Source organism: Acanthochromis polyacanthus, chromosome 7 (genome assembly GCF_021347895.1).
Source record: "Acanthochromis polyacanthus isolate Apoly-LR-REF ecotype Palm Island chromosome 7, KAUST_Apoly_ChrSc, whole genome shotgun sequence".
Taxonomy (NCBI): domain Eukaryota; kingdom Metazoa; phylum Chordata; class Actinopteri; family Pomacentridae; genus Acanthochromis; species Acanthochromis polyacanthus.
This window is the reverse complement of record NC_067119.1, coordinates 25,727,463-25,753,654: the sequence shown is the minus strand read 5'-3', so window position 1 is coordinate 25,753,654 and position 26,192 is coordinate 25,727,463. Positions and strand designations below refer to the sequence as shown.

At 39.6% G+C, this 26,192-nt stretch overlaps 2 protein-coding genes across 2 annotated transcripts; both read left to right on the top strand.

The window, feature by feature from the left end:
- The first annotated feature begins 1,849 nt into the window (after nt 1-1,849).
- On the top strand, nt 1,850-7,563 carry polr3d (polymerase (RNA) III (DNA directed) polypeptide D). Its single transcript, XM_022199856.2, has 9 exons — nt 1,850-1,991; nt 4,543-4,701; nt 4,885-4,928; nt 5,011-5,165; nt 5,318-5,442; nt 6,184-6,343; nt 6,580-6,827; nt 6,909-7,061; nt 7,153-7,563. Exons 2-9 carry the CDS (start codon nt 4,543-4,545, stop codon nt 7,267-7,269), a joined length of 1,161 nt encoding a protein of 386 aa, XP_022055548.1. The 5' UTR covers nt 1,850-1,991; the 3' UTR covers nt 7,270-7,563.
- A 2,039-nt stretch (nt 7,564-9,602) lies between these two features.
- On the top strand, nt 9,603-26,104 carry LOC110955042 (glycerol-3-phosphate acyltransferase 4). Its single transcript, XM_022199857.2, has 13 exons — nt 9,603-9,792; nt 10,521-11,166; nt 14,798-14,867; nt 14,958-15,258; nt 17,626-17,700; nt 17,796-17,885; nt 22,058-22,151; nt 22,275-22,390; nt 22,645-22,700; nt 22,818-22,903; nt 22,993-23,121; nt 23,770-23,849; nt 24,681-26,104. Exons 2-13 carry the CDS (start codon nt 10,999-11,001, stop codon nt 24,787-24,789), a joined length of 1,374 nt encoding a protein of 457 aa, XP_022055549.1. The 5' UTR covers nt 9,603-9,792; nt 10,521-10,998; the 3' UTR covers nt 24,790-26,104.
- The last annotated feature ends 88 nt before the right edge of the window (nt 26,105-26,192 follow it).

Genomic DNA, 26,192 nt, shown 5'->3' with positions numbered 1-26,192 from the left:
ATCTGCTGCTAAAACAATGGACGCGAACATTGGATAAAGGCAGATAACAAAGGGATAAACTTACAGTGAGAGTGCACTCCTTTCACAAACACATAATATTTATGTTTGAAGAATGACAAAAGATATATTGCCATAATTCTGCACGCTGTGTGGAGTATTGAAAGGCTTCATTTATTTCCAGCCAGCCGCAGATAAGCGATACCCTCAGAATGTAATTAAACTGCAATCATCCATCATTAGTCACGCCATGACAGTGTGGCTCTGTCCAAATAACTCTCTCAGTCCCAGAGATGGGAATAGAAGGTTTATTAGATGAAGGCTACTTGTGTGTGTGTGCCTCGAAAGGAGAATTTGACCCAATTTCTGATGTCAAAAACATCTCTGGTGTTTGAGTTATGCCTCCACATTGGCAGATCTTTATATTTTCCAAAAATTGGGTGGATATATCGACCGCAACCTTCCCTCTGAACAACAACCGAGGGGTCAATCCATTATCAGAAGGACCAGACACCACTGAGCTGGAGTGAGTGTCCAAGCTGGAGGAGCAGCCCGAAGCGGGGCTTTACTTCTCCCTTTTGTTCCTCCTGTGGGATGGTGCCAGAACAATTTGCATTTTACAGACATTTAAGCATCATTTTTGCTTTTCTTCGCATGAATCTATGCATATAAAATGATGAATACTCAGTGCATTTCAGTCATGGGTTTACACCAAAAAAGCTCAGCACACATTTGCAAAACTTACATCACATTCCCTCTTTAACAATTATATCCAATTTGTTAATCAACTACAGCACGTCAGCTGATAAAAATGCACGGTAAATGATATGCAGTTGTGATATGAAACTAGACATTGCCTTAAGTTCACGTTTGTCTAACACAAAGCTTCAGTGTTAGGGTAAATGTTACAATGAACTAGTAGTAATCTGAGATGTAAGTGGATGTGTAGATTGAAAAAAAAACAGCAAAACTTGTGATAATTGCAGTCTTATAAGTGTTGGAGCATAGATCACTATAAATAAACACAGCCTGATATGGTGATAATAGGGCAGTGTAGTTATTTTCTATCAAATCTGCTGGATTATGGTGACGTTTTATACATGCATGCATCAGCAGTGACTAATGACTTTAAGCCCCTCCACACTGTCTAGCGCTCTGCATTAAGATTTATTTCCGGTGATAATTATAATGCTCATCATTGGGAGCTGTGGCCCTTAATCTCTAAAAGGCCGCATAGACAGTGGGGTTTATTTATTTATAAGGCCATTACTTTGTTTTTTTTCCCCACCTACCTTACACCATTATTGTCTTTTAATGTGAGTCCTGTGCAAATATTCAAGCTTGGAACGTTCAATTTCACTCACTGTGTACCTGTAAGCTGGAATAATCAGCAGAATAATCAAAAACTGGAGTCTGTGAGAAATTTAGGTTTAAAATGTCATCTTATTTTACTTCCAACTGTTTGTTTAGGCTGAATAATTTCTAATTAACATACTTATTATTTTATTGACTTTATATTTAATGATTAGCAAAGTTTCTTGGGTAATTTGTGAGTGTACATGTTTTATTTCCTTACAGGATTGTATTGTAAATGAAGCCTCCATGCTTCAATCTAATTTAAATAATGGCAAAATTAATAAATGAATTGACTAAAAGCTTGACAATTGTCTCTGACTTTTTTATAAATTAAAAAAAATCATTATTGATACATTATACATGATTATGTTTAGACTTTTTATTCGCGTTTTCCTGTAACGTACCATTCACGATATGGGCTGAAAGTTTATATGATAAATGGTGAACAAGCCTGCGCATCTTTCTGCGCAGGCTTGATCGGCGTGAGCTGAGAGGATGACGACAACACGGAAGTGTCATGGCGCCGTGCAGCATCATCACCATCATGCAGTGTCAGAGAAAGCACTAGCTCAAAACAATTTGTAATGACTATCAAGTTTCCTGTTAATATCTGATAAAAACGTACGAGGAATACTAAGGTGAGTACATGGAGAAACGGAGCGACTCGGAAGTTTGTCCTGACAGCTTTAAAGTTATCTAAACTTGTTCCATATCTTTGTATTCGTGGAGGTATTTAGCCACGTGTTGCAGTTTTTGCTGCCTTGTTGACACAGTTAAATAAAGGCTATGTTTGGTGGTCGGAATATGGAAATTAGCATTTTACGATGATGGTTTGATGTGTAGTCACTCTTCTAATGGCACTCAGTGTTTATGTCACTGATTTATTGCTGCAATGCAACACCAAAGGCTGTTTTTCAGGAATAATTATCGTCTCTGTTCAGAACAGCATTATTTTTTTCAGTATGGATATTATGCTGTACATCGAAACGAATGACTACTAACTGTTACCTTTTAGATATTATTGTAGGCTCTGCTCTTTAACACAACTTCAAATGAGTTTGCCTGTAATTTAGTCCCAGTTTGTTCCCATTTTTCGGGTCACAACCCTGTAATCTTCTTATTTAAGTTTTTTAATTAACATAATTAATCCCATCTAGCGAATTAAAGACTGTTTTTCAATAATAACTGGCTACATATAAGTATCATTTGCCCACAAAAGACAACAATCACAACGAGTAAACTAATATCTTTATTTTCACAGTGGCTGAGGCTACGCTAATGGCTAGGAGCTAAGGTAGAAGGCAGTCACAGGTTTCCTTAAAACAGTTTTTGGAAAACGATAACTGAAACTGCTTTAAGTTTTAGGTCTTAGTTGGCAATACAAGTGATAGAACAGTCAAATATTAACAAAACAGAAGAAGAGCAAACAAACGGGAGATCAACATTTCATTCTCAATCAGTACTACAGTAAACAGAGGAGAGTGTGCTAGTGTCATGTGATCCTCTGACATCATCACTCCTATTTTTGTTGTACATTTTCAGTCACAATAATCCTTATGATTGAAGACGCTTAATTATTATTTACAGGACCCCTGCTATTACATGCTGTTGAAATAATACACTTAATGCAGTTGGCTTCAAATATTGCTCTGTCTTTATGACAAACAATCAGCCATGAAATGACCATATTAATCAACCTCTTCTTCTCAGATTAAAAGTGAAACACTGATTTCTGTTGTTGTGTTTAGACTAGTCTCACTGAGCCAGCCTGTGCTGTTAGACAAATACATTTAGCCTTTATAAACAAAATGTTTTTGAGCTGTTCAGCTTGTGACAAATAAGGTGTGACTTCAAAGGATGATGATCGGATGGTGTGTCCACTACAGGCTCTACTTTAACCAGTGAATGTAAAATTTTGCCTTAAAATGCAGCTTTAGTTGGCATGATGATGCAGATAACAAGAGAAAAACGAGAACAGGTTGTTTGCTGCTGGATGCTGATGTAGGGTCATAGCCAAGTGCTTGACTGTCCACAGCTTCACCATCTTTCATCCAAGGATTAATTTCAGCGCTCTGTCAACTTCTGCCCAACTCATTTTGTAATATAGTGTGCACTTGGTTGTTTTATGATGTCACATTGCTGTAGAGACACCATTTACTGGCATAACAGATACTTAATCCGCTATGTTAATATGAATTAATATAATTTAATGAAATATTACACACTGTTTATCTTTATATGTAGTATATGTTATATTTAGGGCTGCACAGTGGCTTGGTGGTTAGTGCCTTACAACTAGGATATCCTTGTTCGTGTCCTAAATTGGGCCTGAGATCTTTCTGCATGGAGTTTGCATGTTCTCGCTGTGCATGCGTGGGTTTTCTCCGGGTTCTCCAGCTTCCTCCCAACATCCAGAAATATGATGAAGTTAATTGGTAATTCTAAATTGTCCATTGATGTGAATTTGAGTGTGATTGTTTGTCTCTATGCATAGCCTTGTGATAGACTGGCGACTTGTACAAGGTGTCCCATGCCTTCACCTTAAGTCAGCTGGGAAAGACTCCAGCTCCTCTGCAACCCTAATGAGGATTTAGCGGTGTATAGAGAATGGATGGATATATTACATTTGGTAGAACTGTACATGTTTATTTACAAAAGAAGTCACTATATCACTAAAAGTGGTTGACAATGTAGCAAGCATTAGTGACTGCTTGTCCACACTGGTCACATTAGGAAGATGACAAAAAAAGGCTAAATAAAATGAAATCCTGACCCACAATTACAAGTACTCTCATATAAATTACAGATAAGTATTTTACAGTTTTATTAAAGGTAGAAAGAAACTAATTAACTCATAGTTAGAGATGGATATTTACAATATGAGTGTAAACTGTTGAAAAAACTGTTTGAAATCAGGCGAGACTTAAAAAAATGTGCATATTTTCCACAAATCCTCCAGCCCTACCGAACACTAGGAAGCAGATAATTACTCTGCCATTTGGAGATGATGAAAAACATTTTAAAAATTATAAGTTGTAATATGGTAGTGGTGCTCTTATTAAAAACTACTTCAAACAGCAGTAAATGTTATTACAATTAGACAAAAAATCAGTGCTTGTCTTCATTTTACCTGGCAGTTATACATTTGCGTAAGACTTTAATCATCCCCTGCTTTTGCCACATTTCAAGATGGCGGCTTCAGGTGACCCCAGCGGTCAACGCGTGCCGACTCCTGGAAGCAGCGGTAATGTAGGACAGCTGATGGGCCGTCGACCACCAGCTGCCCTCTCTACTGGCCGCCTCCCGTCAATGCGATCAAGAGACCTCACCCTGGGGGGAGTAAAGAAGGTACTGCACTTTATCACAGAGTAACCTGGAAATGTCTTGCTTTTAATGCACAACCAAAGTTAGGAAATGCCTCCAAAAAAACTAGTACTCACTTTTAATATTCAGCATATGATGATATACATACAGTGTTTTCCCAAATGGTTGCCTTATCACTCATATTTTTCTCTTTTTGTCCTTTTGCAGAAAACATTTACACCAAACATTATTGGCCGAAAAGTTAGAGAAGAGTGAGTGCCCTAAGATGTAAGTCTAAGATGTGTGTTTAACAGTTGCTTTGATTTTTGACCAACGTTTATTCTGCCTCAATAGAGCAAAAGTTGAAGTCGGACAGAGGAGAGACAGGAAGGATGCAGATCGAGGTCGAGGGTCGAGAGATCGAGGCAGGGGCCGAGGTCGCGGAGAGGTCATCCAGTCCCACTCTATTTTTGAACAGGGGCCTGCAGAGATGATGATGAAAAAGAGAGGTAGGGTTCCTGCTGGATAAGCACTCTTTCTGCACTGCTGGCTTTGGCAGAGGGTTTTTTTTCCCCCTCACAAGTGCAATTACATAGTTTATATTATGCATGCGTGATTGTTTCTTATCTTGGTTTAAGCGAAACCTCATTATCACACACAGGTGGCTTTGAAAGTGAGAGAGATGCTCCGAGCATGGGACCTTCACCCATCATTAACATTAAAAAGGAGAAGAGGGAGACAGAAGAGGAGACCAAAGAGATTCTGCGCAAGCTGGAGCGAGACAATGTGAGTCATTTGTTATCAGTAAGGCTGTAATTAATTAAAGACCAGAATCCTAACCGTAGTCTTCAAACAATCGATTCAGTCATAGAAAAGGAACCTTTAGATTAGCAAAACTGGCTACAGTGCACTCTACCTGCTCCCGTTGTTAGCCTAAATGAATTATAAATAAGCATAAAAAGCTGGAATTTGCAGCATAATGAAACTGGTTATTTTTTTACTAAAATCAGCGCCAGTGTTCACCTGCCTTTATTCATATAATTTCTGAAATTATAATTCTTAATTAAAGTTATTTATTCAATTCAACTATTGAGGAATATAACTCCGACATGTTCGCCTACCATTTTAGCTGATGTGTCATTTTGGCTGCAAAGTTCACTCTCAACTTTTAGGCCCTCTGATTTAGGAAAGGACAGCTACACAGATCACTACTTAATTAACTTGGAGTCGACACTGAGTTAACGATCAGTAAATGTAGCCTAAAGACATTAAGTTATATGTTGTTAGTTGTTAAAATGCTGGGTTTTCACACATAGTCTGATCCTCCCATTGCCAAAAGTAATGGAATAATCCTGGAATGCTGTTGTTCTTTGGGAAAACAACAGCAGGAATTCTCTGAACAATGAGCATTTGGTCGGATGGCAGCATATCAGATGAGCAGTTTACCTAGAGACTGCAATCCTATGCGTCAGATCTTTTAAAAGGAGGTGTATTGTACATCTTTCTGTATTTTTGCTTCATTTTCAGTTCATAGACGACCCCTTCCTGAGGAGCGAGCGGAGGAGCTGCCCTGTTCAGCTTCCCCTCGCTGTGTCCGGATGGGGATTCAAGGAGGAATTTAGTGACGCTGCTGTTAAAATTGAGAAGACAGACGAGGATTGTGAACCCATGGAGCCTGCAGTTGAAGGTAACTGTAGATCTTTGGACTTATAATTGACTCCCTCATGACTTCATTTTCTTGAGAAATGTTGTTTTTCTGGTATTATGATTTTGCAACAAGAAGAGACAAAAAAAGTCCTGCATGTAGGAACCAGTTTCTAAGCCTCCAACTTGTGTCCGTCCATGTGATGACTTGTGAAAGCAGGAAATAGACATGTTGTCCAAATAGCTGCTCTCTCAGAATAGTCATCCCTTTATCTTTAGTCAAACAAGAGCCAGAAGAAATGGAAATAAAGAAGATAGAGGCGACTTTCAGGCCTCCTCCGCTCCCTGAACCTGAAGTTCTTCCTGACCTGCTGCACAAATGGAGTCTGAGCAAAGCCGATGAGCTGTTCTTCGTTCAGCTGCCCGACTCGCTGCCCGGCCAGCCTCCCACCAAAGAGCACAGGCCGGTAAAAACAGAGGTGCAGTCAGAGGACGGACAGTCTGTGCTTCTGAAAACAGAGACTCAGGTAGATATCAATGTCATCTGCTACTTAGTACACGATTAAATGGAGGTTTTATGCGTCAACGCCGTTTTAAATTTAAAACAGGAGGAGGAAGCTGAAGACAACAACTGCAATCTGAAAGATCTGCGGGAGGGTGTCATAGGGAAGATGCTGGTTCGGAAGTCTGGCCGGGTGCAGCTCATTCTGGGACAGGTGACGCTGGATGTGTCTTTAGGAACATCATGCGCTTTCCTTCAGGTATAATAGTAACACATTTATTACAGCTTCTCTTTTTGTCTCCATACGCTCTATCATTTTTATCTTCTCTTCTTCCCCCCCGTTTTCTCAGGAACTGGTCTCTATTGGCACAGAGGGAAAAACTGGCAACTTGACTGTGTTGGGGAATATTAAACACAAGATGGTTTGCTCCCCAGACTTTGAGGCTCTGCTGGAGAGCAGCGCTTGACACCTCACAGTCGGACGCACTGACAACAAGCTCTCTTCCTTTAGAACCTGACATCTAATAGAAGTATGATTGATTATTTTCAGAGTGGCTACAACAGCATCTAAATACACTATAAATATGAAACAGAAGCGAGGTTTTATTTTCATCTGGTGAAAGAAGTTTATTAATTCACAGTTCAAAGCTTGAACGGTGTGCCAAGTTTCAGTACTGTTTCTGCTCCTCTATATCTGAAATTACTTGACAAGACTGTACATGGATGTAAATGTGTGAATAAAACATTTTTTTGTTACTCCACTATGCTGAACCCTTTGGTTCATTCTCATAGCAGAAATATCTACATTTATTTTGCTAGTTTTAATTTGATTTGTTCAGCCATGCAGATAAAATGTGAGCTTTGTTTGCTTTGGCTTTGAGATATTTTAGGTTTCCAGTAATTGCATTTTGTTTATGCTCACTGAAGCATTGAAGAATTGCGTTAGAAAAATTAAACAAGGTTACACAGCTTACAGGGGTGGAATAAATCTAAGCACATTTGGTCAAGCAAAGTATTTAAGTACAGTGATGATGTGTTTGTTCTTAAGTATGTCCATATTACGCTACTCTCTACTTTTACTCCACTGTATTTTGTGGACAAATATTGTACTTTGTATTTTCCTACATTTATTTTAAAATTGGTTACTATTTTTTTTGCAGAGTCGGATGACTAAGGAGATAGAGGAGGCAACATGTTGTCACAGAACTTTCTCAGTTGATTACTCAGAGGAAGACAATTCAATGTTGCAAATTTCTGAAATGGTATGGTTAAATATGAAAATAAGGTTAAATTTCTCTGAATCTGCTATAATTTTCATTAGTTTTCCAAACAGAAATCTGAGCAGTAGACAAACCCACGTTCAAAATTCATGTTTGATTCTGTTCATATGTTAGAACCAATAATTTTAAAAGATGGGATTCTGGATTTCTTGTTTTATTTTGTTTTTTTTAAATTTGTATTTCATCCAGCCTTCAATGAGAAAATACTGTCACCAGCTAGAAAAGAATTTATATAAATCTTTTTAGTCGTCTTTTTAAGCCATGAATTGATGCATACTCTTTAGTAGAAACATTCACAATACGAGCAGGAATAAAATGATCCATGAAAGTGCTGCTGAAGCGAAAAATATGAGAAATAACTCATTTTAAGAGAATGCTCTTGAAAAATATGTCTAGGAAAAATTTTTACATATCTGTTATTGAAACAGCTGAATTACAGGTAAAAATGTAAACAAATATCACACTGAAACTTCCCCCTCTGATTTCTTACATCAAGACAATTAGGTTTTCGGAAATGTTATGTTTAAATTTCTAATTGGGGTATTATCTAATTTGAATTAATGTACAACAGACACTTTTTCTTTTCTTTTTCTTGTCCAATGACAAGTTATGGAAGCAAAAAATCCCCCATAATGCTATTGTTTGTAGTGTCTTGCCTTAATAAAAAATATAAATAAAAATTAAATACATTAATATAAGTTAAATTACCCAATAATATATAAAGCAGCTGGGAGTAGCTCAGACATGAATAAGTTAACCCTGTAAAACCAATCGCAAGAATACATCAGTTTTATTTTTAGTATTATTATTTTCTATTATTTATGTATATATACATGCATATTTTTTGCATTTTTTTTTTGCAATTTTTTAAATGTTTGGGTTTATATATATAAAAAAATTTGGGTTTATACATATAAAAATAACTATTATTTACTTTTTTCATTTAATTATATATATATATATATATATATATATATAAATTTGTTTAAATTTTTTTACACAATTTTTTTCTATATTTGGGTCTTACAGGGTTAACAATTACAATCCATTCATATAATTTATATGATTCTGAAATGGGCTTTAGGGTTACTTTTTATTTTGTTCTTTTACTTAAATGGAATTTTGCATGCAATACTTTTTACACTGTAGTTAGGACACTTCTACTTTAGTACTTAAGTAAATCTAAATGCTTGTATTTCTCTCACGCTGCTGCTCTGATCTGGAGCCATGCTGCCCTAAAAGCTTCTTTCTGAATCTGTGTGCACATATCACTGCAGCTTAATACTTAACCCATAAGAACCCAGAACCATTTTTCCTTAAAGGACTTAATAAGTTAAGGTCAGACATAAAGCTTTAATAGGAAGAGACTGGGGCTCTCAAAATGCTTGTTACAGTGGTGTCACCGTGGGTTCTTATGGGTTAAATGTGTCTGTGTTGAAACATGTGTCCACCGGTGGTCAAACATCGGAGAAACTCCGGTGTAAATTCTCGGTGTAGTAGCGTCTTTTTACCGGCAGGAGTCAGAGTGGACCTGAGCGTGTTCGTGCCGGGGTTTCGTCCGGTGGGCTGGTCGGTTCCTACGTAGCCAAGCTGCCCGCTGAGCGCTCGTGTTGTCCGACGGGTGGAGTTTGGCTTCAGTCCGCCAGACAAAGACAAAGTGTTGGATCACTGAGAGCCGCTGGACCGACGCCGGACCCAACGTGACTGGAGGTTGGTTTACTATCAGGTCCTTTCAGCTATGTGTGTTTTTCCACACACATAATACACGAAGATGCAGAATACAAGCTTTTAACTCCACGGTTGTCTCAGTCGCTGCTGTATCCCTGAGCGAGCTAACGCTAGCATGGTTAGCGACGTTTAGCACGCCAGGAGACAGAATTTAGCTCCACTGTTAGCTCGGAGGCCACTAGCTAACTTCAGCTTCAGTCTTCGGTTCCACTGCCAGCCTCTAACTTAGTCTCACATTTAATTGCCTCTGAGTGTTTAGTGAGCTGCTAAATAACATCAGAGAGCTTTGGCTGAATGTGAAACGTTGGTGAGCCAAGCTAATCCAGTGTGGTCTTACCGGGGATGGAGGCTCTCCGTTAGCCGCACCGCTGCATCATCAGGGGGCAGGAGGATGGAGGGCCTCTAGCTAACGCTGTTATCTCCCCTCCGCTACTGATAACAGTAAAATTTACTCTTATCTGCTCCTTCACAGAAAAGAAACACATGTGACTGTTAAGGCTTTCCAAATTCGGTCACATCTGTTTCTTCTCAGCATAGTCGGAGACTAGCATCAAGTTGTGCACGCCGGTGTTTGAGATGCACACAAGAGACACGCTTTCTGTTTCACATTATTAAATTACACGGCATGCTTTGAGGCCGAAGAGGACAGAGTGTTGTAACACAGATTATCCTGATTGTGTGTCTCTGTGTGTGTATTTACATCTCTACAGGTGACACTGAGCTGCAGAGCCCCTGGACCTCCACCACACAAGAGAACCACCTGCTGGGTTCAGTTGTTTTGCTTTCATTGTTTACATCTCTTTCACCAGCGGGAAGCTCCTCTCCAACAGCAGAAGGACATCTGCAGAAAAGGATAGACCATTACTTCAGCACAACTGCTTTCAAGACTCAACCCACCTTTTCCTGGAGTTGAATTCAGCTCGGTTTCAGAAACCGGTTCATGGTGAAACCAATGAAATTCATGGATATTGCCCACAAGGGTAACTTCAAAATGCTGCTTTGTATTTATATCGATAGTCTGTTAATTGTGAGGAGAAGCTCCATCCCCTAGTTTTCTCGATGAAGGCTTTTTTGTGACAAAAAACAAGGGCCACTTGGGGCCAGGAGGTGGGGACCAGAACCTCCTTTGAGATCTGCTCCGCCCCGTGATTTCAGCAGTTTGATCTAATTGCCCCACTGACTTCCAAGATGGAGCTCTTCTTCAACCCTTTTGATAATTTGGTGTGTATCCTGCTGGGCATCTCCTTCACCGTGTGGTTCACCCTGCTGCTGGTCTTCATCATTGTGCCTGCCATCTTTGGGGTGTCGTTTGGCATTCGCCGTCTTTACATGAAAACGTTGCTAAAGATCTTTGAGGTAAGAGCCTGCTGCTATTAGGCCTGTTTACCTGAAGAAATGAGGAAACACAGTGTTTACTTCAGTTTGAGGTGATGTGGCAACAATATGTGATTAATTATTGACTGAAGCTGCTTCTAAATGTGTCTAATCTTGTAGTTCCCAGTTAAGATAATTTTGTTTCCTAATTCTGCCAAAAATCCATTTCTTCTCAGTGATTGTGTGTTTTTTTTCTTCTGGGAAACAGAGAACTGTATCAGAGTTTACTATTACAAGGGTGTGTTTAAAAAGGGGAAGTAAGTTTTAGGAAATTGCTTCAATCACATGCATATCTCAAGGTATTGGTCAAGTGCAGGCTTTATGCTTGTGTCTAACCAGCAGCCTTTGTGTTAACTGGCTGATACAGATTAACATCACATCCACGGGGCAATCTTCCCTCGTTATGTAACCACAGAGCAGCGTTACAGACACTGTCAGTAACTGTTGTCCGTGATGTGGCTCAATATTGCTTACTGATTTGCGGTTTTCGCTTTGAAGGAAGGAGTGTGATCCGGCAGTGATGGCACGAATGCATCAGCTGCTCAGCTGTGGTGTATCATCACTAGTCAAGCAGTCATCACTCTTCATCTTGTACCTCTGAGAACAGATCCGGTGCCAGAAATATACGAACCAGTGGGAGATACGGGACATGTTCTTAGCTCATGATTCCAGTTGCAGCCATTAGATTTAGAGAAAAGGTCAAGGGACAGATGCAGCACAGAGTGTGTGGTGTTCTGAAGCAATGTTTTCTGACTTGTGCTATTTGTATGTCTTAATGTTTGTGAAAGTGTCTGGTTGAGGTCCAAGACCACTTTGGGATGATTGTTTTGCTGTCAGTTGTTTGCAGATTTTGTAACCCATTAGTGTGACTATAGATTCTGATCACTATTCCCTGAACATATAAATTTAAGGTGTTTAAACCCTCATTTGTAATTCTGCATGGGGGATAAGCAAGTCGTTTTCACACAGAGCTCCAGAGACGGATGCTTTGATGGTTTTGCTTTATTTTGTTCTCTGTGTTCTCCTCAGTTCACCCAAAAAAACATAACTGTCAACTGCATTTTCAGACGATGACTCAGTATTACAACTTGTCATGACTCGATTTAGAGGTTGCTGTTATAGAAAACAAAAGTAATGCTAGATTGGCAGGTAATTTATGTGCCTGTTCTGTTTGAGTAATGAGGGCAATCAGGTGGACGTGTTATTACCGTGGGTAAAAAGTTCTTAATCTTCAAAACTTTTTAGAATATTCCAAATGTCTCATTTATTAATATGAAATTAAAATCCATTTCAGGATGCTGCATGTTGGAAAGAATTGTACCTTCAATGATTTAGAGGTAGTTTTATGAATTCCATGCTCAGCAAGGCCACGGCGTCAACCAACATTCCTAGAATTTTTCGTACAAGTGCCCCTTGCTAAGTTCCAGTGCCTCTGACCTATACAGACACTCACACCCAGCATAACTGTTCTGTATTTATTAACGGGGAGCTTCGTCTCAGTGTCTGTTTATTCCCTGTCTTTGATCGATGCCGACAAAGCTTGAGGTTGTCACATATGGTGGTGTTGAGCGTGTTCTGAAACCGTTGGCTAAGTGAAACAGCACATCCCAGTCCATAACTTCCTGAGCTTTGCTGCTTGGCCTACAGCTGGGAGAACACTGTGTCCTTTTCCTTCGCCTCAGTTTGTTTTTGTCTCTGCATGCAGAGTACATGCTAAAGACTTTTGCATCTGCAGATATACTTGTGACACGTATTGTTGTGCAGTCTGCATAAAAACAGATGGAGTATGTGATCCAGTGGAGGGATTGTTGATATTTAGCTAGTTAGTAAAGTTGGCATGTATCACATTCACAGTCCTTCTTGCTCCCAGTGCACCCTTTCCCCCACCCCTTTCCTTTCCCCCGTCCTGTGCGCGAACACACGTGTGCTCAGGACATGCTGGGAGGATTGGATCTAGCCTCTTAATTTGTTCCCATTCAGAAAGCCATAGATGTGTGATTTATGTATTTTTTTCAGCACACACACACACAGAAGAGATAGCTAGCGGACCGTTAGAAAATATTCACTGAACCTGACAAAAACTGTTGGATTAGAATTGCTGATTTTACCATTAGGCATGGAGAAGAAGGCATTATGACTGAAGTTTATTATTGCAAGGCTGTGGGTGCAGATGTGCTCGACAGTACTGCCATGTGGAAAACAAGACGTAAAAATGGAGAGGAAATAATTTACTCTTTTGACATATTTGGAAAACAATCATTTGATCTTCACTGAATCACTTCCTACAGATAGATTATACACGTGAACATCACACCAAGGGAATTCACTTTGTCAGTCAGTTATTTAAAAATATCAATGCGTCATATTCTTCAGGAGCTAGTGTTGCTCTTATAGCAGAAATAACCTTTTGAAGATGGTTTGCAGGACTGTCCACTAGTCTTTGAGGTTTCTGGCCACTCTTCCATGCAAAATTCCTTTAGTTGCACGATGTTTGAAGGTTTTTATGCTTCTTAGGCTTTTACTAGGCTATTGCATAACCCTCCATTTCTCCCTTGGCAGATTTGCTAGCGTGCTCAGGATCATTATTCTGTTGAAAAGTCGTCTTCTGGCTCATCTCCAATGTTCGGACAGATGGCCTCACATTATGCTCAGTCACTCTTTAATGTGATGCTGAATTCATAGTTGAACCAGTTAGTGCGAGGTGCCACATTCCTGAGGCAGCAGAACGACCACAAACCGTAATTTTCTGCCACAGTGCCTCATACTCGGTCCGAGGTTCTTCTCCTAGGAAGCTCTCATTGTTCTGCACCTGACATGTCTACTGTTACTGTAGCCACACAGCTCTGCCTTTGAGCACAATGCTCTAAAAGGCCTGCTTTTAACTTCATTTACTGGCAAACTTCAGTTCCGCTCTAATGTTCTTTTTGGACAAGTTTTTTCCTTGGCACATGTCCCTTGTAGTTCAAAGTGTGCAATCTCTTTCTGATTGTACACTCATGACACCATCAGTTGAAACAATTAACTGCAGATCCTGTGAGGACATTTTGGGATTCCTGTAGACGTCTTTTAAATCAAATTGTTCTTGATTCATTTTTATGGGGCGTCTAGTCCTGAACAAACTGGGAGTAGTTTAAAATCCCCTTCACTTGTAGACAGTTTTCCTCACAGTGGAATGATTAATAATAATGCAGAGAGTTCAGAAAGGATTAAGTGTTGAGTCTTTAAATATTACGAAGTCAACAACTGGGGTGGGATGTGCTCTTCTTTTCTTTTCACATGACTGTATCATAGGCTCAGGATTAGATCAGATTCTGGCTATTCAGAATGTGTTTTCTTCAGCTTTGTTGAAGTTTTGTGTTCCAAACTGTTCACAACATAAATACCCAAATTTAAAATGGACAGAGAAGCAGGAGGAAACTTAAGTAGCTTCTTGTGGTGAGTTTCAGCAGTTCTCCAGTTCAGCAGTTGTCACAGAAACTTTGCACGGTTTCTGAGCTGCTTTTTCCTCAAAATGTTTGCCTTTCGGACTCAAACAGAAATGCAAAATGAACACTTTATTGTTTTCAACAACGGGTCACTCAAGTATTTCTGCACCTTTTGGTCTTTCTTTCAGTGGGCCACACTCAGGATAGAGAGAGGAGCGAAGGAAAAGAATCACCTCCTGTATAAACCCTACTCAAATGGTAAGACACTTTGTCAGTGTTTCTGTTCAGTAGGTGTATTTGTTTTAGCGATGAGTATCATTGACAATATGCCTCTCTGGACTCGTCCAGCTATCATTGCCAGGGAGCCCACGTCCTTGGAGGAGGAAATCAAGGAGATCCGGCGGAGCGGCAGTAACAAAGACCTGGACGCAGCCCCCGAGTTTGAGATGTCTGACATCTTCTATTTTGCTCGACGAGGAGTGGAGAGCATCATGGATGATGAGGTGACGAAGCGGTTCTCTGCTGAGGAGTTGGAGTCCTGGAATCTGCTAACACGCAGCAACTACAACTTTCACTACATCAGCCTGAGACTGACCGTCCTATGGGGGCTGGGTCTGCTGATCCGCTACGGTTTCCTGCTGCCTCTCAGGTATTAAGTTCACCTCCGACACAGAAACCATGTTACTGTAACATGTTTTTATGTGCATTTTTAAGTATTGCATTCAAGAAGTTACACTGCAATTTTTTTGAAAAAGTATCTCAATTTCTCAGGGAAGTTTCCACATTTGATTTATGACTGATCAGCTGTTTCCAGCCAATTCCAGCTGATATGAAAGAATTACTCCTCACTCTGAAAACAATTCCTGAAAACTTCTTTCCATTTTTCTCTTATTGATGGCCCAAATTGCTTTTTTTCTACAACTATGTTTTTTAGTAGTTGGCAAAGGACTGTATTTGTTTCTGGCTTCTTTCACTCTGTTTATTACAGCCATGTGTAATGAAGGCTGGAACACCAGCTTCTGATGACACTATGCAGTCTCATTTATGAGCTCTACAGGAGTTATGGAAGAGAGTCCAATTTGCTTTTCTTTTTTAATAAACTTGCAAAAAAATGCTTACAAACTATAGGGGAGTGCAGTTACTGGTTGTTTCATATTAGAGGAGTCACCCTCACTGCTTTTACCTTTATTGAAAGACTAAAGAATCAAAATTGGACTTCAGCATTCTCACTAGTTCCAACATAACAACTCGTTAGCAAATTTGGAGCTGTTACTAAGTACTGCAGCAGCAAGTGTGAGGCCCCTCATTTCAACAAAAACTATATTTGAGTTTAGTTAATACAGTTCAAGATTTTTAACTAACTTTTTCTATCAGTTATGGGGGTTTTACGTGGTGCTGCATAATTGTTAACTGACAAATATTTGTGTGTCATTAAGTACAAATAAATCAAGCAAAAGTTAAAAAATGTTTCAAAAGGCCTGAGAGTTCAGAACCTCATTGACAGTCCTTTCGTCCATCACGGGCTAACGCATGTACGCAAAAAACACATTCATATCTGTGGGAAATTCAGCTTCCAACCCACCTGACAAGCACGTTGTTTGACTGGGAACAAATCCATACTGACACAGAAAGAAAGAGGGCAACAAGACCCCAGCTGGCAGGGTTTGGTTAAGATCCAGGTCTTTATTGATTTAATGCAACAGTGCTAGCAAATTAACAGCCAAACAACCCTATTATCTGCAATCAATGTGTCTGTTATTATTTTAGACTGTTTTATTTGTCTTAAGTTCTGTTATAAAAGTCTGAAATGGATGGAATTATGCATTTTCTTAAGTTAAATTAGTCTATTTTCCACTCCAAATGTGTTTAAAAGACAATGACACAATGTACAGCTGCACTTGTGATGTGTTTATATTGTGAAAAACCGATGTGTGTGCGCTGCATAGACGCTGACACTGCTCCGCAAGTGACATTAAACGCTGGCACATGCAGTGAGTACGAGAGAGTGAAAGAGATCCTCAGTCCAGCTCATCTTAGAGAGGACAGTGACTCAGTACTAAGCCAGGCTGGCTCATGTCCAGTAGCCAGTGGGGAGACGAATCAGGCCACCACTGCACAGACATCACTCTAGTGTCCTGTCCTGCTAATAGATTCTCACATTCAGTACTTGTCCAGCCGAATATTGGCTTGGCCCACTACTTGCATGAAACGTTCACCTTGCTAATGTTTTTCAAATCCTCGCACAATTTAATCACCACCTTCTCCAACCGTGGATGATTGGTTCATCCAGATTAAGTCGACGTGTTGGCCGGCTTATCCATTGCTTAATATGCCTTCCTGCAAGTTGTGGAGTCTCTTGTCAGTGACGGTGTGGAGTAGAGGAGAGCATGTCACCGTTAATTTATAACAAGAACCCTTACTCACACCCTTTACCTGTTAACTGAGTTAATGTTCTCTGTGAACGTTTTGAAAACAGAAGGAAGCTTTTATTGGCAAGGATCATGTTTTAGCCTAATAAGATTTAAAACTGTTGAATGAAAGCAGTGGGCCTGGGTGATAAAACAATAGCAATATGTTGGATAGAGATAATTTTACCTAGAGGAATGAGATACAGACCATGAAAGCGCATAAAGGACAAAGCGTCAAGTTTGGTAGCATGAGCAAATCAGAGGTGTGCTCCTTTCCTGCTTCATAAATAATCTGTCCTACCTTGGTAATGGAGCCCCTTTGCTGTCTGTCATTCATGTTTATGTGTAAATATAATTGTTTTATTATTGTTGTTACCATTAATATGTCTTTAATTAATAGACTAAAGTGTTCAAATTCAAAATAAACATTTTTTCTCCGAACTTTTGTTTAAAATATATCCAAAAATGTTAAATAATTATCCATATCGACTGATATAAAAACAGATGATCATGATGAACCTTTCCCTCTTTTACATAAGTGTTTTATTGTAGGATCCCTTCATTGGTCAGGTGTTTATAAGTAACCGGTCTGTTTGTTTCTCCTCCAGGGTAACTCTTGCCTTCACAGGTGTAGGCCTCCTCGTGTTCCTCACCTCTGTTGTTGGGCTGCTGCCAAATGGAAGGTGAGTCTGAACACAAGCTACTTTGTTTTAATTTATCAAAAATATCAGCTCAGACCTCTGGACATGAACTTGCTGTTGTATTCTCCTTTTTACAGGATGAAAAACTTTCTGAGTGAGAAAGTCCATCTGATGTGCTACAGAATATGTGTCAGAGCTCTGACTGCCATTATAACCTATCATGACAGGTAAGAGGCTCTCACATGTCCCCTCATATTCGTGTGTTATTTGACTAAAGACTTTCATTGGGAAGTATTCTTATGGCTCTGAAACTCTGTATGCAAATATGAGTGATCTCAAATTACCACATTAAGTCACATGTGCGTGACTCATGGTAATTGTCAACAGAAATAACAGCAGCTAAGCAATTATGCATTGAACTGCCACAACAACCAGACCGGTCTGCTAAAGCAAAACATCTTATTACTCTGCCAAGAAATACGGTGGAATTATGTGATGATCGGTGTACGTCTGTCTGTCTATTAGCAACATTACCCAAAAATTTGGATGAAATTTTCAGGGAAGGTCAGAAATGACACAAGGACCAAGTGATTAGATTTTGGCAGTGATGTGGCTTAAAGTCTGGATCCATGGATTTGTTAAGGATTTCTGTATAATTGTGAAATAGTGGCACGGCATCACTAACTGTGACAACAAATGAACACATCTGCCGGCTGACGATCACATGATTGCGATCCTACAAAAAGAAAGACTTATCCGTTGGAAATGATACAAGGAGTAATTGATTAAATTGTTCAGGTCACTATCAATTTCCGCTGCCCGCTACATATTTAGGTCTTGTGGTTCGGTTTCCGTACATAACGTACACATGCATAACACACACCTGTGCTCAGCGCAAGGGAGTATTTTATCAAAGATTTCATCTGTTGGAAATGATACAATGATGAGCAGCCTTGTGGAGTACTGCACACTCTGAGTGCTTTTCTTGTTGTTTTCAAGTAATCATATCGCTACCACAAATATTTTTTAGTGACTAACTCAACTTGGTTGGTTAGAGATTTTAGCGCCTATGGTTTCCACAGGCTGCCGCCAGCTGAGTCAGATGATCCATCCAACATTGCTTCACACTGCTGCCACAGTGTTTTTATGCAGTTTCTCAATTTTCCTGGTTAATTTCACCATTTCTTTCTGCTTACGTTTTGTGCGTAATGTTTGACAACAAATCTTAAGGTCTCACAGAAAATATAGAATGGTACAATGTTTTTTTTTTATATTTACTTGATAGTAAATAAATTGCGTACAGCCACACCTCTGGTTAAAGTCCTGCAGAAGCTTTGTTCAGGTAGAGCTCTGTACTGCTGTTTACTTCTTCACTGTTGTGGGCGTAACTACATTTCACTAACCAGAAAACAGTGTGCATAAAATGACTAATGGTGCCAGTTCTCAACTTCACAAATGTATGTTGTGCTTTTGGCCAAATAATTTTTTCACAGTTTCACACGAGGTATCAAACTTTTCAGAGTTCCATCTAGTAGCTTTCATGAAGGTTTGATCTAAAGTTTTAGCCCACAAGAATAAAAAGTCCAAGCCCCTGTAGGCCTGCTAAGCTCATTCACGTAGTTCTGTTATTATTCTTACTTGAACGTGATCCACAGCAGACCTCCTGTTCTGACAGGAGAGCAGCATATCCAGGTTATGTAACGGCAGATGAGTTCTGTGCAGAGAACAGAAACCAGGGTGTGTTAGCAGTTGAAATCTGAGCACCTGAAGTGTGAACATGAAAGGAAGGTTTCCTCGAGCAAACTCGCACTCTCTGCATTCATATTCACTGCAACGGCCGTTATAAGTCTAGGTGGAGCACAAAACTCAGTAATATTTTCGTATAGACGCACCAAAGTGCATAGCCAAGATTCTGTCATCTTTTTAAATGCCCAGAGCTGCTGAATGTGAAAATGTCAGTACGCTGAATAGACTGTGTGCAGGTTTTATCTACTGTTACTGATTCAAGCAGATGTTATTAGTGATGGGTTGTTTCTTAGTGAGGGAAACAGTTTATTTTAATATGACAGGGTGACAGTCTACCATTAAACAGGAGACAGAACTTTTATCAAGAGGACCTGACGTGCAACAGGATGTGCAGGAGGAAGCTGGTGCCTTGTTTACTTACCCATGAAGTGTAGTCTGCAGCAGCTGGTGTCACTTTGGGTGAACTGTACTGCAGGCTTGACTGAATGTGAAATCATCAAGGGACATTGTTTGTGACATTGCTCATTTCACCTGACAGGAAGTATGACCATTTATGTGCTCATATCTTATGCCACCTAAAATAAAAATAGGTTCTTACTAGAATGTAAATGTACCATGAGAATTTATTGCCATTCCCATGCAAATTCAGAATTTAGGTTTAAGCAGGGATGGGTACCGAGCCTGCAGCAAACACAGACGATGATGGAAGAGGAATAAATGTTTAAAACTATGATTAAATTTCACTACACCGGGCTTTGCAAAAGTTCTGTTACACGGTTTCATGATCTCTAGAGACGTTTACATGTCGGAGTGAAAAATTCCATGAAACAAACTGAAAGTTCTACCTTATAGGCAGGTGTCATTAACACAAATTTTTTCTCTGGTGAAGTTGTATCAAGATGGAAGTCAAAAGAGTTGAGATATCTGCTCTCCTTCATGCTGGCCACAACAAGTCTGACAGAGCCAAGCAGCTGAACATCAGCCGGATGACCGTCCGCAGAGTCACGGAGAGGCTCAAGAATGGTGAAGACCTGAACGATCTTCACCATTCTTTAGCCTCTCCGCGACCCTGTGGACGGTCATCCGGCTGATGTTCAGCACGAAAGAGAGCAGACATCTCAACTCTTTTGACTTCCATCTTGATACAACTTCACCGGAGAAAAAAATTTGTATTCAGGACACCTGCCTATAAGGTAGAACATTCAGTTTATTTAATGGAATTTTTCACTCCGACATGTAAACGTCTCGAAAGATCATGAAACCGAGTGTAACAGAACTTTTGCAAAGCCCGGAAATTGATGTAGAAAATGTTTATTGCCACATGTCGTTTGTGTGCAAGAGCAGAAACATGATCGGTCTGTTGAAACACTAGCTTAAAGTTCATCACATACAGAGAAATGTTTGACTGCTGAGCACCTAGTTCATTTCTCAGTTACCAGGTTTATGTTTTCTAGCAGCTGAACACAGACTTAGCTAAATTAAACAAACATAGGCTCATGATAAAGTAAGCAAGAAGTATGTGTTCTCCACCCATGTCAAATTTGGACTGTGTTCATGAATTCGGTCTGAAATTCAGAGCATCATCTGAACTGTCGATCAGGAGTTTTAGTTTCCCTTCCAGAGCACAGAGCAGCAGGATTTAATGATTTGGAAGCTGCAGAGAAAATGTGTTTCTTTGACTGCTGGTGTTAGTGGTAGAAGAAGTACTTTAATTGTTTTCTTTGCTAAACTAATAAAATCACACAGTAAAAATACTGTCAAAGCCTGCATTAATTTTACACTCATAGCTGAAAAATGAAACGGGTTTTATCAGCACAACATGATGACATTTACTCATTATCTGTTCAAGGTGGAGCTTTGAATTCTGATTTAATGCTGGACAGTTTATTGAAACACGTTGGATAATATTTTATTTTGTGAGAAAAAGCTTTTACACTGTCCAATGCTATGTCTATGTAAATTTTAATTCTTACACAGCACATATGAGAAAATAAAACGATCTTAATTCTGTCCTTGTTTTTCGTTTTCTCTTAAAAAAAAACTAAAGACAAAAACAAATTAAAAAATGTCGTTGCAGCATCGGTGAAAGCAGTAGTATCGTCAAAGTCTTAGCAATATCATCCCTAGATTTAAGCAATTGACACACTGTAATTTCTCATTAGAAAATGGATCCAGAACGTGATGTTTGATTGTCAGTGATTGATTGACTGATATGAATTAAGTACTTAGACGTGAGCAAAATATCTGTGGCTCTTTGAATGTCTGCCTGTTTGGCGTTGCTTGTTGTAACATGTATTCCTCCCAAGTCCGGTGCTATAAATACTCAACTGACATAGAAAGAGTTGCTCTCTCCCTCTATTTAAAATTGTAACTCTATCTATGGAATGTGGACTCGGTACTTTCAGGTCCTGCATACTTGGGGAGTCAGATCTTTTAACATAGACGGCATGGGCTGCTTTGTTTCTTCCAAGAAAAGTGGGAGAAGCAGTGAACCCAGTTTCTATTAATAATGTTTTAAGCATGATTTTACACCGCTTTCTGTGGATTTTGACGTGTGCGACCACACTCAACCTTGTTCTAGTTCTTGGTAAAAGAACATGAAAGCCCCTTCATAATGCATAGTTTAACAGTCCTCTTGTCCCCACTTTCCTAGTGAGAATAAACCCAAGAATGGAGGCATCTGTGTCGCTAACCACACCTCGCCAATCGATGTCATCATCCTGGCCAGTGACGGCTGCTATGCTATGGTAAGTTTGCTGCTTCCTAGCAGGAGACTGTAAAAAAACTCATAGACGCTTGTAGCTGACTGTCTGTTGAAGTGGCATTTCTCCCACAAATAGATGTGTTGCTATTTGTTTGTGTTGTGTCAGGTTGGCCAAATTCACGGTGGCTTGATGGGGGTCATTCAGAGATCCATGGTCAAAGCCTGCCCACACGTTTGGTTTGAACGCTCAGAAGTAAAAGACAGACATCTAGTGGCCAAAAGGTAGCAGTGCAGCCTGTGTTTTTACTCTGTGTTGTGCTGTTTATTGTGCTGGTTTTCCCCTCAGCTGTAACTTTGATAGGGTTTTGCATTCAGTTAGTTGTAGCAAAACAACGACTTCTTTAAAAAAAAACTGAGCTGAAGTCTATTAAATGTTTTCTTTTTTGATTTAGAAAAAATAAAATATTGTTGGCTTTTATGAATTTTCTGTCTCAAGAATCTCAAAATGAGAAACCTGCGCTCTTCTCGTCTTGCAGGTTGAGTGATCATGTAGAGGATAAATCTAAACTTCCCATTCTCATCTTCCCAGAAGGTATGCTTTTTTTCAGTGAGCTGCGGCAGATTTTCTAATTACGCTATGATCATCTTGTTTCTTAAAAAAACACACACCCAAGTCTTATTTGTCTTTTACGAATTCTCAAATCCTCAGGTACCTGCATTAACAACACCTCAGTTATGATGTTTAAGAAGGGCAGCTTTGAGATTGGAGCCACAGTTTACCCTGTTGCCATTAAGGTAAGACTGTAGTTTGACCAGTCTACATGAATTAGTTTTTAAATAATCCATGTATTGATGAGTCATTCTGGTGTGTTTGATCCTCGCAGTATGATCCCCGATTTGGAGACGCTTTCTGGAACAGCAGCAAGTTTGGAATGGTCAACTACCTCCTACGTATGATGAGCAGCTGGGCCATCGTCTGCAGCGTGTGGTACCTTCCTCCCATGTCTAGAGAGGTGAGACCCCAACATACACTTAATCATTTTCTTTTAATAAATGCATCAATCATTTTGCTTTGTTGTATTCAGCACATGTTTAGTTTGTCTCCTTATTCTTAATAATAATAATCATTTATGATGCTTTATTTAGTCATAAAGCAAACAGACTGTCCAGCAGAACATACAATATTAAAACATAGAGATACAAGGTATACAGTGTCAAGTACACCAGAAGGTTTACGGGTCATAGAGTGAGAGTAGAGTACTTTGGTTTCGCTTTTTTCAGCTGGACCATAAGTCTTCCTTGTTCAGAGTAAGCTACATTCACCGACAGTGAGCGAAAGTTAATTTATGGTTATAAGGCTGGATTGAGTTGGCACTCGTACCTACAATAATAGTTGGCTGTGGCAATAAACTCAGCTCTGTGTCTTGTCAGTTGACTCAGTGGCCTCGAAATTTATCAGCAGCTCCAGTTCTTTCATACTGCAGAGCTTCTCTTTCTATGCTCATCTCTGTACGTTCACGAACTCTTAAAACTGAAAATGATATTTTTGTTGAATGTGAAGTTTTTCCCTTAAAGCAGCAGCATTTAGCTAGGCTTTATTTTTGGCAGAAAAGTTTTATTGGGGTTAATCATTTGTTATGACCATTTGTCATTTTTAACAGGAGGGAGAGGACGCTGTACAATTCGCCAATCGTGTAAAGGCCGCCATAGCCAGGCAAGGTGGACTGGTTGACCTCCTGTGGTAAGATCACACTTACACCGCTTAGATATATACACCCCCAGACTGAGAGGAATAATGAACATGCTTCAACACATTAGTGAATATTTTTACTAGGCAGGTCATAACAAGAAAAACACAGATGTAATTAATGACATTAGTAAGAACTGTATTGAATTTACATCGTCCGGTCCATGGATCATGTGTGCCTTTTAGTTGGCTCTAATATTAGAACTGATTTATCATTAATATTATTGGTTCCACCTGTGTTTTTCCGCTTTAAAAAAATAATGTGTACTTTGTCATGAGTGTAGTCCCATACACATAATTGTTAAATTCTGTAACTATAAGGCATCTTACCTTCTGAGTTTCATCCTGCTGTAGTTCTGCTGCAATTACCACACGGAAGAGTGAGCAAACTTTTCCAAATAAATAGAAGCAGTTTCCTTCATTTCAACACCGTTATGAAAAGTTCAATCAAAAAGAGCATCAAGAATGGTATTACATTCTACATGGCCCAACTAATACCTGCTTTGTTATCAATAACAGTCATATAGAAACCTAATTATATTAAACGTTCTGAAATATTGAAATATGTTTTTTCCATCAATGACACATGTCAATAAAACATTGTAGCTTATAAGATAAAAGAGCATTTCTATGAATCTGACTGTTAACATTATCAGTAACACCTGTGCACTAAAGGTCAGCAAATATAAATAAACACTACAAATGTTGTATTTAGTAGAAGATTGTTGCATTGTTTTGCAGTTTGTTTTTCTAGTAGCTTAGAGAATATGGGCAGCCTCCGTAATTGTCGACTACACCAATAATTGTTCCTTGTCTGTTTTATAGGGATGGAGGATTGAAGAGAGGAAAGGTAAAAGATACCTTTAAAGAAGAACAGCAGAAGCTGTACAGTAAAATGCTGGTGGGCACCCAAGAGGATCGCAGCCGCTCCTGAAGGACCTTTATGGACGTGGACTGGTTCAGAGACCCAGCTGTGCTCCTCTGTCTGAACAGTCAGCAGTGGTCTCTCTGTTTTGGAGCACCTGGACTGGAAAATTCTCTCCCTGATGTCAACAGTACTCCATTTGGCTTCCTCGGTCACTGCCTCAGCCCGGCATGTTAAGTTTGCGTCGCTGTTACGGGTCATTCTGGGCCTGCTACCCTGTGTCGGAATAGCTTGACTTGAAGCCTTGCTTGCATTAGAAATGAAAATCCGGTGCACACAGAAAGTCTTCCTCGGTGGCAGTCTTTAGGGGGAAAATTTGTTTTATGACCTATCATTGAGTTCCTGTCTTTGTTTGATAGTTGCAACTTTAATTTTTAAGATTTTACTGTCATGTTTGTATCACGCTGTGTTGAAGTTACAGACCTGGTCGTACCTGGGATGTAGAAGAGAGTTATTGTAGATAAATACTAGTTTGTTCTAAAGCTAAAACCTGTGACTGAGTTGGGATTTTCCATGACTGGCTTGCACCCATGGTTGAGGGCACAATGCCAGATTTTGTTACATTTCAGATATTTTTATGGGCTTTTTTCAAGAGAGAAACAAAGAACTTGTATTTGAAGCTTTGTGTTTTACATGACGAAGCGTATGAACACACGTGGTCACGATAGGAGCTGCATTGCAGACAAGCTCCTGTTGTGTTGTCTGTTTCTGTTTTTCCATGGAATGTGTAAGTCCTCACATTATGAAGTGGAAATTGTGCACCAACTGTTACTCTGATGGAGGTTTATGGATTTTAGGCAGATCTTCCTGTTCCAGCTAATCCTGCAGCATCACTGGAGTAAAGGGGTTTCTCACCCAGTCAGTCAGAAGTCCTCTGGGGTGTTTTTAGCATTGTCCCTTTAAGGCTAATGGTGGACAGCTATCAATATAATGAGCATCACATCTGGTCTCTTGACTAAAACGTAGTTATAATGGCTATAATTAGCTGATAAATATTCATACTAATACACTCCCAAACAGACGTGTCATTGGCTTCCTGCTTGACCATCTTGGCTCATTTATTTTAAGTGAACTCTCAAAGCGATTGTCTTTATTCCCCCCTCATTAATGACCTTTCTCCTACTTGACAACCTCAAGGAGGTTTCATGGAGAGCCTGGAGCTGTAGTCTGGACTCCCCAACCGACAGGACTCAAGGAACATGGCGGGCAGCCTCAAGGGTTTCACCCTGAGGCATTTAACTCACTAGTTTGATATTATCAGGGACAATTGTCTAGATGGTGTCAAATCAGTTCATCAGAATAAATGTTCAAGAATGTGACTCTACCTGTGACTTCAGGTTTTTTGTGCTTATTTCCTCTTACTGTAATGTAGGCACAGATGCATATAAAACTATAACCCCCTTAACAGGAAG

Bases quoted from the DNA above. Each gene is read 5' to 3' on its own strand.
- LOC110955042 (XM_022199857.2), top strand. From the start codon at position 10,999: ATGGAGCTCTTCTTCAACCCTTTTGATAATTTGGTGTGTATCCTGCTG. The intron at 22,152-22,274 runs GTAAGTTTGCTG...GTGTTGTGTCAG, and splicing joins GTGACGGCTGCTATGCTATG to GTTGGCCAAATTCACGGTGG. The intron at 22,904-22,992 runs GTAAGACTGTAG...TGATCCTCGCAG, and splicing joins TTTACCCTGTTGCCATTAAG to TATGATCCCCGATTTGGAGA.
- polr3d (XM_022199856.2), top strand. From the start codon at position 4,543: ATGGCGGCTTCAGGTGACCCCAGCGGTCAACGCGTGCCGACTCCTGGA. The intron at 4,702-4,884 runs GTACTGCACTTT...GTCCTTTTGCAG, and splicing joins CCCTGGGGGGAGTAAAGAAG to AAAACATTTACACCAAACAT. The intron at 6,344-6,579 runs GTAACTGTAGAT...CTTTATCTTTAG, and splicing joins CATGGAGCCTGCAGTTGAAG to TCAAACAAGAGCCAGAAGAA.